Source organism: Cyprinus carpio, chromosome B6, assembly GCF_018340385.1.
Source record: "Cyprinus carpio isolate SPL01 chromosome B6, ASM1834038v1, whole genome shotgun sequence".
NCBI lineage: Eukaryota > Metazoa > Chordata > Actinopteri > Cypriniformes > Cyprinidae > Cyprinus > Cyprinus carpio.
In genome coordinates this window covers 21,468,680-21,481,548 of record NC_056602.1, presented here as the reverse complement: position 1 = coordinate 21,481,548, position 12,869 = coordinate 21,468,680, and the positions used below count along the sequence as shown (strand labels likewise).

The 12,869-nt window shown below is 37.7% G+C and overlaps 1 protein-coding gene and 1 non-coding gene across 2 annotated transcripts; both read left to right on the top strand.

Annotated features, from left to right (window-relative positions):
- The first annotated feature begins 508 nt into the window (after positions 1 to 508).
- On the top strand, positions 509 to 7,088 carry LOC109075514 (G-protein coupled receptor 22-like). Its single transcript, XM_019091410.2, has 2 exons — positions 509 to 663; positions 4,399 to 7,088. Exon 2 carries the CDS (start codon positions 4,498 to 4,500, stop codon positions 6,082 to 6,084), a length of 1,587 nt encoding a protein of 528 aa, XP_018946955.1. The 5' UTR covers positions 509 to 663; positions 4,399 to 4,497; the 3' UTR covers positions 6,085 to 7,088.
- A 3,967-nt stretch (positions 7,089 to 11,055) lies between these two features.
- On the top strand, positions 11,056 to 11,128 carry trnaf-gaa. The gene has a single exon. It is a non-coding gene; the product is annotated as a tRNA-Phe (tRNA).
- Positions 11,129 to 12,869: the final 1,741 nt, after the last annotated feature.

Sequence of the window (12,869 nt, the reverse complement as noted above, 5' to 3'; positions counted from 1 at the left end):
CCTTTCAGCAGCTCTAAGCTTAGAACGATGTTCGCGTAGAACATCAGATAACCAAGGGGCAGATATATGTGGATATGTCTGCCTTTGTATAATAACTTTGGTCTGTGTAATTGAATTTTTGGTTTTTCTTTTTATGGAAGTTAAAATATATATAAAATGTATTTTCTCTGGATATTTTTACGTTATAGTAGTATTTTAGTAGTATCATTATAAGTAGTATTTTCTTGTAAAAACGTACTCTTTATAATCTTTATTTTATTTACAACTTCGAAAATATTTTTACTGTGTTCTTATTTACATAGGCTAATGTTTACAACTAGCATGTCACCCCCCATTTTCGGCATGGAGACAGAAATGACATACCCAAAATAAAAAGGTTTCTGTTTGTAAGGAGCGTGCGGACTGCAGACAGCGTGGATGCGCGTTTGTGTTTGCGCAGAGGGAGCGGGTTCAGTACGTCTAGTACACAGGATAGCGGCACTCATGGGTACTCACAGAAGCACAGCGGCGATTTCTATCACCGTTTAGCACCACTGAACCTGACAGCGGACTGTCCTGAAGCCCCACGGAATCTCGCGCTCTAGTAGAGTGAGAGAGAGAGAGTAGCGCGCGCTGAACGGACCGCAGTGGAATGTAGCTGGGATTCCCGGCGCGCGGGGCAAGGTCAGTAAAAACCTCCTTGATGCATCTTCACACTACTCACGAGGCTATTGATCTTTTCACTTAATTGTCATTCGGTTCCATTTTACCATCACTCTTCATTCGTTTTGGGCTGTTAAAGTGGTAGGTTTTGGCAACGCGCGCCTGGGAATAGAAATGATAAGAGACAATCAGCAGTGTCGTTTGATCTGCACTCGACTACTAATATTCCTTACACTGCAAAAAAACTGGCAGCAATTGCAACTGCGGGATATGTCGCCACTACGGAAGATTTGTTTACCGAGCAAATCCATGTGTTGCCTGTAATCTGCGGTCAGCCCGTGTGTGTGAAATTCAAGATGCCATTTAAATAGATATATTGCAAATTTATGTTTTTTTTTTTAATTAGTTTGAATAGCCATTATTATTAGTCACAATGGACTCTTAGGCTTATGAGTTGCTTATTATGTTCAGTTTGCATCAGGGCATCATCCTCTCACATTGATGCTTTCAAACACAACTGGACACATGCACATGCTCAGAGACACGTGACTCCAGCAAATTATTGAGGGGGAAAAAGTTAAATACGCCTGCGTCAATCATTTGACATTCATCACACCCATCATCATCATCATCTTCCTCCCACATGCACGCACATTTTCACTGATTACAGTCAAAGGGATTTTCAGATGCACTTCAGATCAGGCGGCAAGATGCCAGTTGAAGGAAGGAAAAGAAGAGAAGAGGATGTATGAGATGGTGTGTGTGTCTACATTTATAATAAGATTAAAGGCTACAGCTTGTTTTTAGGACAAGCAGCAACAGTGAGGAACAATGGAGCAGGTATAAGTGGCCCTGATGTGTTAAAAATGTGTATGAAAGGAAAGAGGAATCTAGATCATCTGCTATTTTAGCTCCTTCTAGATGTGGAGTTATTTTAGTTCTTCCCTCTGTAGTGACTGTAGTTTCACGTGTTGTCAGGCTCTCTCATTTCCAAATAGTCTGTAAACAAATTTAATGGATTAGCATAGTCATTAATATAGCTAATTATAAATCAATTTTGACTCCACACAACTGTGGGACCCTTTTGTCCACAGAGACATGCCAACAGATTCATTATTACATGCATATGTGCAATTTGTTGCATAAATGTGTGGTTTGAATGCCTCTGCTATTGAACAAGGAATAGGAACATTTTGTGACTGTTTACTCATGTCATGTCATTCTCTCTCTCTCTATTTATTTATTTATTTATTTTTCTGTGCAACACAAAGGAAAAAAGCCTTTATAAGGCTTTGCAGGTTTGATATAATCATGTAACCAATCTTAATGTGGCAGTTTCAATATGCAAAATAAAGAACAAGATATTATACTTAACCAAATATAAAACTATAAAAAAACAGCTTCCTTCGGTCACATAAAAAAGAAGAAAATGTAACTTATTTTTATTTAAGATAGTATCCAAAGCAACATTTCTTTATTTTAACTTGATGTACTAAAATGACTAAAACTGAAGTAAAAAATGAATAGAAACTACATAGACGTATTAAAAATAAATAAATAATTATAATTTTATATATATATATATATATATATATATATATATATAAATTAAAAATTAAACAAAAATTAAAGTTAATTTGAAAACAGAAAGTACAAAAATAAAAACTAATTCAAAATATATCTCGATAATATCTCAATCTACTTTTGCTTACAATTAAATTAGCTTACATTTAAATTCTACACAAAAAGCTATCATATGACCTCAGAATGCTTGGAATACAGAGAACGATTCACATGGACCACTTTTATAGTATTCTTTTCCTTAAAGAGCTTGATTGTAATCTGTCACTCTATGGAAAAAAGCTCCATGAAGAACGTATTTTGTGTTCCACAGAACATTCTTTTTTGGAATAACATAAGGGTGAGGAAATAATAAGAGCTTTCATTTTCGGGTGAATTATTCCTTTAACAAGCAGGCTACAAACCAGCGTGGACAGACCAAATTGGCTTGGAAAACAACGATAATGAAATAGAGTCTGATAAATGGCAGAAAGAGCTGAGACAGCATGGTTAGTCTAAAGAAAGATGGATGGATCTCAAGCATAGCACACTGATGGATAGAGGGTAGGAGGTAGAAACAAACTCCTCCAGCGATTTCACAACACACTGTGCACCTGCACCTCCCACTCATCTCTCATTCTCTCCCTCTCTCTCTATCTCTTTCACTACTCCTTAGTTTTTTACATGCAACCCCGTGATCTGCCATCTCTGACAAAAGTCAGTCTTGCTTATTTTTGCCTCAGTCTCACTTCTGTGAGCATAAGATGTCAAGCTTCAGTTATTCGTACTACCACAGAATCCAAGCCCTAAATCTATGTCTTCCACTGTCACTCAAAAGTTCCACTGCAGTGACCTCTTTTCATTACCAGCATGGCACGCATCGCCACGCCAACCATATTCCCCTCCCCCCGTCTGCAGTCTCATTGTGTTAAACATCAAAACTTTCTTCCTGCGGTCATTATCACAGATGTGCTCAAAAGGCAAAGTCTGAGCCCCACTTGAGCAGCCACGGATGCAGAAAGTCTCAAATTTTGTTTTTTGACCACACTTAAACTGTAAACCAGTTGCCATAGTAACAACCATCCTAGAAATGGGATCGGTCTCAAGTTGAACTAATTTATTTATTTATATATTTATGATTTTTTGTGAATGACAGGCTGCTGTGATTGCGCAGCCTATAATTTGAATGCTGCTTGTTTTGATGGCATGTATTTTAGATTTTTAGTTTATTAGAAAAATAACACGTTAAATCAGATGTTGAGCAGTACACTGTGTCCTACTGTGTCCATAGCCAAATTCATCAAGGTTTCAGCAATAGTTTGTGTCCTTGGTCATGTGTGAGCGATCATTTTGTGCTGTAAATCATCTGTTGGAGTAGTTCTCTAGTTGGACACAAAAACTTGGTTGACTGCAGAATCACACATACACAATGACTCATCTTTATTGTCCTGTCTTGCTAGATCAATACCTTATTACACTTCAGAAGGAAAAGACATACCCCGTTCCACCAAAATGATGCCAGCTCTCGGTTGGTGGCATCTGTGAATCTCTCTTAGTCCCAGCCTGTGTTTGCTCCTGAATGAATGATGATGACGTAACTGACTATGATACTACTAGGGATGCACCAATATTAAAATCCAGATATTCAACTGGCAGATATTCAACTTTGATATTATTTTATCTAAATACATTTCATATAAAACAATAAAAAGCTTTAAATATTTAATTTCATATATTTGTATTATTTTTTTATTTACTATATATATATATATATAAATTAGATAGCATTTAAATATTTTGTCAAAACAAATTAAAAATAAAAACACTAGAAATAGATCTGTACATTTAAATTTATTAAATGTTATTTGTATATTATAAAATATTTATGTTGATGTATTTTTATATTTTACAGATAGATAGGTAGCTAGAAATATATATAAAACTTAAATAACTTTGTTAAAATAATACAAAAAAATCTGTTATTTTAAATGTATTTAAATGTTGTCTTTTATATTTATTAGTATTTATAAAAATATATGCTGTTTAATAAACATACTATATAAGAAAAGCCTGGCACCCTGATGGTGGAAAAGGGGTCACAGTGGATCTCAGTGTGCCCTGCTCAAGTAAAAACTGTACATTTTGGCCTGTTCATTAAAGAATGCGTTTCATTTTGTTTTTGTCTTCCCATCACAGAGCTGTCAATCATTCATCAACGCCCCAAGAAAACACCTGAGTAGGTGGAGCATGGCCAGTAGGAGTGGCTGGCATTACTATGCCTGAAGGCACGTGGAGATGGTGTCCATGGAGACAGATGGCAGCTTCAGTGGGGGCCACGGTTTGTCCCTCTTACAGGCTGAAGATAGCGTGGGGGACGGACTCGCTCAGCAGGAGGGGTCGTGGCTCGGCTTCCGGGCTACAGTGAGTGCTGTGCTGCTGCTGGAGCTGCTCCTGGGAGTGGGTGGCAATCTGACCGTGCTGGTGTTATACTGTGGTCACTGCAGCCTGTTGGAGTCCGTCAGTCATGCTGTCACTCTCAGTCTGCACACCCTTGACCTGCTGCTCTGTCTCCTCTGCTTGCCAATCACTGCCACGCTCCTCATTCTGGGCGGAGCCTCGGTTCCTCACCACGCCCTTCTCTGCTGTCTCCACGAATCGGCAGCCAGCTTCGCCAGTGTGGGCACCGCACTTAACCTGCTGCTCATCAGCTTAGATCGCTATGACATCAGTGTCCGGCCAGCCAATCGACTGCTGACACCTCGAAGAGCCACCATTTTACTTGTTGGAGTATGGGCGGTTTCTTTAGCCATGCCCCTCCTACCGTTCGTGGAGGCGGGGTTTGTTTCGGGGCAAGGCGAGGGGGTGTTTGTGCACTCCAATAGCACTGTGCTTTGCTCAGAGTGGGGAGGAACTCTACAGGCTCATCTTTTACTACAGGTTCCCGTGTTCCTGTGCTCTCTCGCTGTGATGCTGTTTACATACTCACGAATTCTTCAGGCACTGCGCATCCGCATCGGACGCACACCCAGGTCCCACCGAGACAGCAAACGACCTGTGCATCGCCTCTGGTTACGGCGTAAAAAGTCAACGAGGTCGCCGGATCACACGACGAGAAACACACCCACCTCCCCACCGCCGCTTTCAACCGGACCACTTATCGCCTCAGATACAGTTACAACAGTAACCATCAACACTGAGACGAACACTCCCTCGCTCAATACGCCACTTAGCCCCACCCCTACTGTATCTGTTATAACGTCTCCTTTAAGCCCCACCCCCACTGCTTCAATGGTAACCATGCCTTTGAGTCCTGCCACATCTGTATCCGTCATAACTAGCTCTCACATCCCCACCCCTGCTACATCATCAGTGGCCACGCCTTTGAGCCCCAGGCCCACTGTATCCACAGTAACCACTCAGCTAAGCCCCGCCCCCGTTCAGGGTCCGCCCAGCATGGGCGTGGGAGCGTCAGTATCGGCCATTTTGGCTCTACGTCGAGCAGTTCGGCGCCACCGGGATCGGCGGGAACGCCAAAGGCGTGTTTTTCGCATGTCCGTTATCATAATCCTCTCGTTTCTGCTATGCTGGGCGCCTCTCTCCATCATGCCCCTTCTCATGCTGGCCATCGGGCCATCTGATTGGCTAGAACGCCTGAGAATCTGCTTCCTGGTGCTTGCTTATTGGACGGTAGTGCTACATCCGCTGCTGTACGCGTTCACGCGGCAAAAACTGCGCAAAGTTCTGCATACCCGTCTCCGCAGGCTGCGGCCACAAAAAAACACGCAGACTCGAATTCGCGCTAATACCAGTATCCGCCGCAAGCACAGGGCAGATTGCAGTGATGCTACTGACCGCTGCCTGACAGAGGCTGTTAGAGAGTGAATGTTTGTGTGTCTTTGACTTATAACTAGGCTCACACGGAATCTGAGAATTTTTTATTAAATATTTTGGATAATTTAATTATGCTTTCAGCTGCTAATATGAGTATGCTCAGCTCCATTAAACATATTTCACCATGTTTAAATCCAAGGGCGTAACCATATTTTAAACATTTGTTAGAGACTTAAGGGAACAAAGAAAAAGAGAAAGTCAGCAGATTCCGCCTGGGCCTATTTATGACTGTAGGTAAAAGGTGTGTGCAGGAAACCAGTAATGTGTTAGATGTGTTAGATGATATGTGTGACTTGCTCACATCTATAAAGGAAATTAAAATACATTGGTAGGTCTCTATTGTCCACGAGTGTGTAGTATCATTGGCAACTAATCAGCACAGGGTTTCTAAAGCACACTGAACTCTGAGGTCAACAGGGCACTGTCTAATTAACCAGTAGAGCACATATATACCCATGGTGCTAGGAGAAAAGAGCGAGATTGAGAGAGCAAACCTACAGGTGTGAGTCTGCCAGAGGCCATGTGCAATAAATTCCAAATCCAGGTTTTGCATTGCATGATTTCCATATAAATTAATATCAACTTATTGGCATTCATTGTGTGGTGTAAAGAGTAACCATCTATCCACCAGTACACATACTTGTGCACATATTTTACATTGTCCTTCTCACTGATAGTTTAGAGGGCAATAGATTTATCATTGTGTTTATTAATTTATATGATCAGGGATGTAAATAGTCACTAATATTCCTGTTGTTTGAAACTGCAGCCAATTTGAATTCGGCTCTACCAAGGGCATGCGTACTGGTTCGATCAGTTTCTGAAAATATTGACAAAACAACTTTTACAAAGTCGAAATTAATTTATTTTATCTGTGTCCCGTATATGTATATCTTGTCAGTGCTGTATATTATTTCAGTTTGAGATGGGTATTGTATTACTTTACAATAGAAGAGCAATAAGTCTGAATTACAGTAATAAAAAGATTCAGCCTCTTTGCTTGTTTGCTTCGTTTGTTCCCAACCTCAGCAGTCAAAATGTATACATCTTATAGAAAAGCATATAAAATTTAATGTACACATATTTTATTTTTTATAATGGCAGAAGTATTACTTTTATACAACATATACAATACACAACACATACAATATCCTGAAGTTAATATATCTTGCATTTCATATTTACATATTTGGCCAGTTTTTATTCTTTTTTTCTCGGCAAATGTTAATTGTTTCAACTCAAGTGAAGGCAAAGTGTTCTGCAATCTGCAATTTTGAATCCACTCTGGGGTTTCCTGCTCTTTCCCAAAGAAGTTGGTGTTTGTTAGGCCAGAGTGAAGATGCAAAAATTAATCTGTATTTTGATTCTTCCTTATTAAAATGTTTGCTGTTCTGAATAATTAACATCAGTCTGAGCCACTTGCTCTGATAGTTAATTGGTGTATGGTAGTGTCTTTTCATTATGTGAATTTATTAAGAAGTGGAGGCTGCTTTAATGTATACAATTAGTCCATGCTGAGAAAGGTTGACTTCATCCCAGATGATAAAAGTCAAACAGGCAATTAAGAACCTCCTGTGTCTCTGTCAGCGTTTGCAGTCTCACATAGAAGATCAAATGCCATATGAGGGATACTCAATAAAGTTCCTGTTCAATCAGTGAAATAGTATCCTTTCAAACTCTTTCCTGATTCAGAGACCTTAAATGTTATTAATTATTAAAGAGTTGGTTGCAGTTCAGCCAAGATGTGTGTAAAGAATGGGACAATATCATTCCTTATTATCAGTGATAGAGGCTGCACTCCACTTGTGAAGTCTGATCGTATTAACACTTATTAATGTTTGATGACACACGCTGACATTTGCAGGAGCCTAATAACTGGAGGGTCCATAATGGGGATGGGGTCCTGCACACAGATGTACAGTAGATGCCTGTCTTAATATACATGTAAAGAACTCTTGACCACACAGGTTAATGTAGGTCAATAAGATCTTGCTTCTACTTTTCCATAATTGAATTACAATTATTTTGCATTACCCTACCACGGCAAATATGAAATTGTAGTGTGTGCTTTCATAATATGTAAGTAAAAATTATCCAAAATATTGTGGTAGTACTATGGTACTGTGGTGCGATGAGGTTTTGAATGATTACCAAATTCATGCATGTAACTGCAGTATACTGTTCAATAGTTTGGTGTCCTTGCGGTCACTTTTTATTATTTTAATTATTTTATATTTGCTGAATAAAACTTAAATTTCCCAAAAATTTGTTGAATGGTAGTGTTTACTTTAGTCCAAGACTCCAAGGTATTCCAAAATACCATAGTATTTCTTTGGTAAGTGTTCATACATACTGTTGGCACTAATGTATGAGAGGTTATGCTAAATATGCTAAATGAGTAAAGTCACAGCTATTTTATTTTATTAAGCAAATTCTTTATTATTAAAAAAAAAAAAAAAAAAAAAAAAAATGTGACGATGCACATGTCTATGTACAAGCACTGAATTGAGGCAATTATTATATATGCATTCAAAGGACCTATTTGGAATTGTTTATTTATTTCCAAATGAGGAAGAGTGATGTGCTTAAACAAATTTACATATTAAGTAGTATAATCAGCATCTTATTCCCATCTCCCTCCTTGTTTCTGTCTGCCACTCTCTCCTTTTTAATTTTAATACTCAAGTATGTTGATTAGTATGGATGCCTTCTGTTTGTGTGCTTTCATGGGCAAGGAGAGAAAATGATAAAGAGAGAGGGTGGGTGGGAAATATTTTTTTCTTACTGTATGCATCATGAAAATACTGCCATGTTTTCATTAAAATCTCTTTTGCTTTCTCTCCCACCACTCTCTCTCTCACACATGCATTTTTTTTTAAATCTCATCTGTTCCACTCACTGTCATCATCTTTCTTCTTTTTATCACTGACTATGCCTTGCTTTCTGTTCCTTCGTTCTGTCCTCACTCCTCTCTTCTCTTCTCTAGACTTGCATAAGAACAAAGAAAGATCTGCCATTGCAAGGGGAAAGTCACCTTGGAAGACAGGAAAAAGAGAGAGAGAGAAAGAGAGAGAGAGAGAGGGAGAGAGAGAGAGATCTGTGTGGGTGGAATAACTAGCAGAAGGATGAATCCCATGTTGACTAAATCAGGCAACAAGCACACATTCCCGTGTGTGTTGCTCATAGATTCACTATGTAAACGTTATGACCTCTTAGTTTTCGTGTCGTTTATTCATTTACTTATTCATTCTCTTGGTTTTACTTGTTCATATGGCCTTATTTTTTATATTAACCTTTGCAAAAATGCTTGTACTTTTCCTGTGCAAATACATTAATACTAGGGGTGTAACGATTCACTCGTTTTATCGATGCATCGATTACAAACCTTGACAATGCATATGCTTCGATCTTGAAACATGATTTTTAATCATGAATCGCCGAAAATTGTTAAAATAACCACAGCATTAACAACAACCTTGAAATAAGACCGCGAGGTTTATCTGATAACCAGATGCATGATAGTAGCATTAGTTGCTTTAGCAAACAGACTGGGCACGTTTTCCTTCAGGGTGTACTCACTAGGCATTCTGCACCGTGATCGAGCACGTTTGACCCCCAAAGCCTCTGGCTCGGTTCAAGCCAACCGTGCCTAGTGTGAGTACACCCTCAGAATTATCATTTGCTGATGGAAAAAGTTAAATACTATAGCATTTTATTTTATGAAAATGAGATGAAGCTTTCGCACTGAAAGAGAAGTGATCTCGCGCTCATAGATGTACCAAGCTATATCTGCAGCTAAACTGAATAAAAAGCAGAATGAACTGAAACGTTAAGACAAAAAAAAAAAAACACAATAAATAAATAAAATTTATGAATGATGCAGTGCTAATTGACATATCATTTATAACAGTATAGAAACTAGTATATTTTCTACCCTATTCTGTGCAGAAAATTTTAATAATTGTTTGTAGTATATAAAACAATCTTAAAATTGCCATTAGGAAAAAATTATAGATTACAAATGATTGATTATTGTCCAGCAGTGTATTTTATTTCTTATAGCAAATTCAAAGTAAAAGATAAGAAAAAAATAATTCCTTGTAATATATATACATATATAATTATTATAATATCTATATCTCATCTATATATATATATATATATAATATATATATATATATATATATATATATATATATATATATATATATATATATATAAAATTACTGTATTTGATATTTCTGTCACTTCTGAAATTATGGCTATGCCCCTGGTGTGACAAAATGTTAGCCTATGCATAATACTTTTAAAGCTCTTTTTTTAAATCTTGGCTTACATAAATTTTTACATATGCCATGTCATGTCATAGCATCATTAAACTAGCATCTAACAATGGACAAAAGTGTTTTTGCCCCCTCTAACTTATGGTTCTGTAACTATAAAGGCTGCTGTGTAATTGGCCCCCTGACTAATCATTTAAAGAATTTAGGGGAATCATTTAAATATTCCTGTGAATGCACGTAAAGAATGCAGAATCGAATCGTTATAACTGAATCGAATTTAATTGTAAATAGAATCGAATTTCATTGTTCTAAAATTGGCAAAAATCGTTCTTGAATCGAATCGAAACCTTATGAATCGTGAATCGAATCGCTGTCTACCTAAAGATTCACAGCCCTAATTAATACTAGAAGAAGCTAAATAGCATCCAACCATATTTCACTCGATTATTTTCTTCAATCATCACCCTTCAGTCATAGTCAGGTGTTTTGCTGTAAAAGCAAAAATAAATTACTTAGTAGTTGACTAGTTCTATCAAACAAATCACGTAAAATACTACATATGGATATTGTGTACTTATGATTATGCTTAATATTATTACTTAATATTGTGTACACTTCCATAATATAACACTTTAGTGGAAGACCCTAAATACAAAACCACAAAAACGTACCACCACAAGCCGAAATAGCTCAGTTGGGAGAGCGTTAGACTGAAGATCTAAAGGTCCCTGGTTCGATCCCGGGTTTCGGCAGTTCTTTTCTCACCTCAGAATGCTGATAAGTAAACTTTATGTCAACAGGCATAAGCTATGTGAAAAGATAATAAGAAGAAAAGTGGTATGCAGAGGCGAAGTCGATGAAACTACTACTGCGAGAAATAGTGGTCTTCCACTCTCTCCGGTTATGTAGCGTGGAGTACATATAATGACCTGATGATGTCGCTCTAAGCTTTAGTTCATTTTAATCGTCCCTGCGATTTTGCTGTAATAGCAGCAGAGGGCGATGTCGCTCAACAATTTAGTAGTCTTACCTCGTGGAAAGCGCGAGAGAGTCCACCATGGAATCATGTCATGTGCTGACCAGAAAAGCATGGAAGTCGCTGGACTGCAGAAAGACATGACGGTACAGTACCTACAGCTTTAACACAGTCCACCTGGTTTGATGTATAAAGCTCAGCTGACAGCAGACCTCTTTGTGCCTCACAATATGCTGCTGCTTGGCCTACATGTTTGGTCTGTTACATATGCTACTATAACAAAACAGGATAAACGTTACACACATACATTTTTCTGAAGTTGGCCGGAACATGGCTGAGCCGGAGTTTTTTGACATCTCGTGGTTTCAGCACAAATGTCTGCTCTTCTGTGTATCTGTTTCTTTCTTTCTTTATCTATTGTATTGAAATATTTCCTGATAAAATATCGTTAATTCTATCTATAATATTTCAATCCAATTTATAATGTGTATAATGTTAATGTAACCACTATATTTACTTTTCTCCTACATTTAAAACCTCTACACTTAATATTTATTAGAAATTAAAAGAGTAGTTCACCCAAAATGAAAATTTGCTTAAAATTTACTCACCCTCAGGCCATCCGACCAAGATGTAACATAAGATGAATTTCTTTATTCGTCAGAACAGATATGGAAAAAAAATAGCATTGCATTACTTTCTCACCAATGGATCCACTGCAGTGAATGGGTGCCATCAGAAAGAGAGTACAAACAGCTGGTAAAATAATCCACAAGTAATCCACACATCATCAATTAAGCTCATGTGAAGCAAAAAGCTGTGTGTCTGTAATATACAAGTCATTGATGCATTTTAACTTTAAAACATTAAATATACCAAAATACGAAATGTAACGCTAAATTTCTCCAGATATGTTCTGATAAAAACAGACTCTTCTGTATCTTGGATGACCTGAGGGTGAGTAAATTTTAAGCAAATTTTAATTGTCACTTATTTTAAAATTCAACTATGTTCTTATTTTCTTTTGTGTTTATTATTTTATGCAGGGATGTGTTGTCTTTGATGTTATAATGATATGCTTGAGATGATGTATAGTCATAAATCAGTTGAGATTATTGAATTGGTTCAGTTCTGTGAAATGCATCATTCTAGATAAGAATTGTAACCTCAACAAGAAATAATTTAGAGCCAGTATTTGTAGTGTACTTTCACTTTTAATAGAATTGACCCACCTGTGCAACACATGCAAACATGTCTTTCGAGTCCAATGATTCACATTTAGCACACACACACAAATTCACAGAAACCCATTTTGGAAACTGGTATTACATAACTAAAGACCGGCAGTCAGCCACATCCCAAAGGTACTGCTTTGTCTCCACAGAGTCTCTCTTGCACACAGAAACATCTTCTGTTGTTGATGTTTAATGGATCATAACATTCTTGTCAGTCAAGCTCTCGTATTTGACATTCTGTACTGTATGTCTTTGCGGCTGCTTATTGAAGCTGCTCCCTAA

Bases quoted from the DNA above. Each gene is read 5' to 3' on its own strand.
- LOC109075514 (XM_019091410.2), top strand. From the start codon at position 4,498: ATGGTGTCCATGGAGACAGATGGCAGCTTCAGTGGGGGCCACGGTTTG.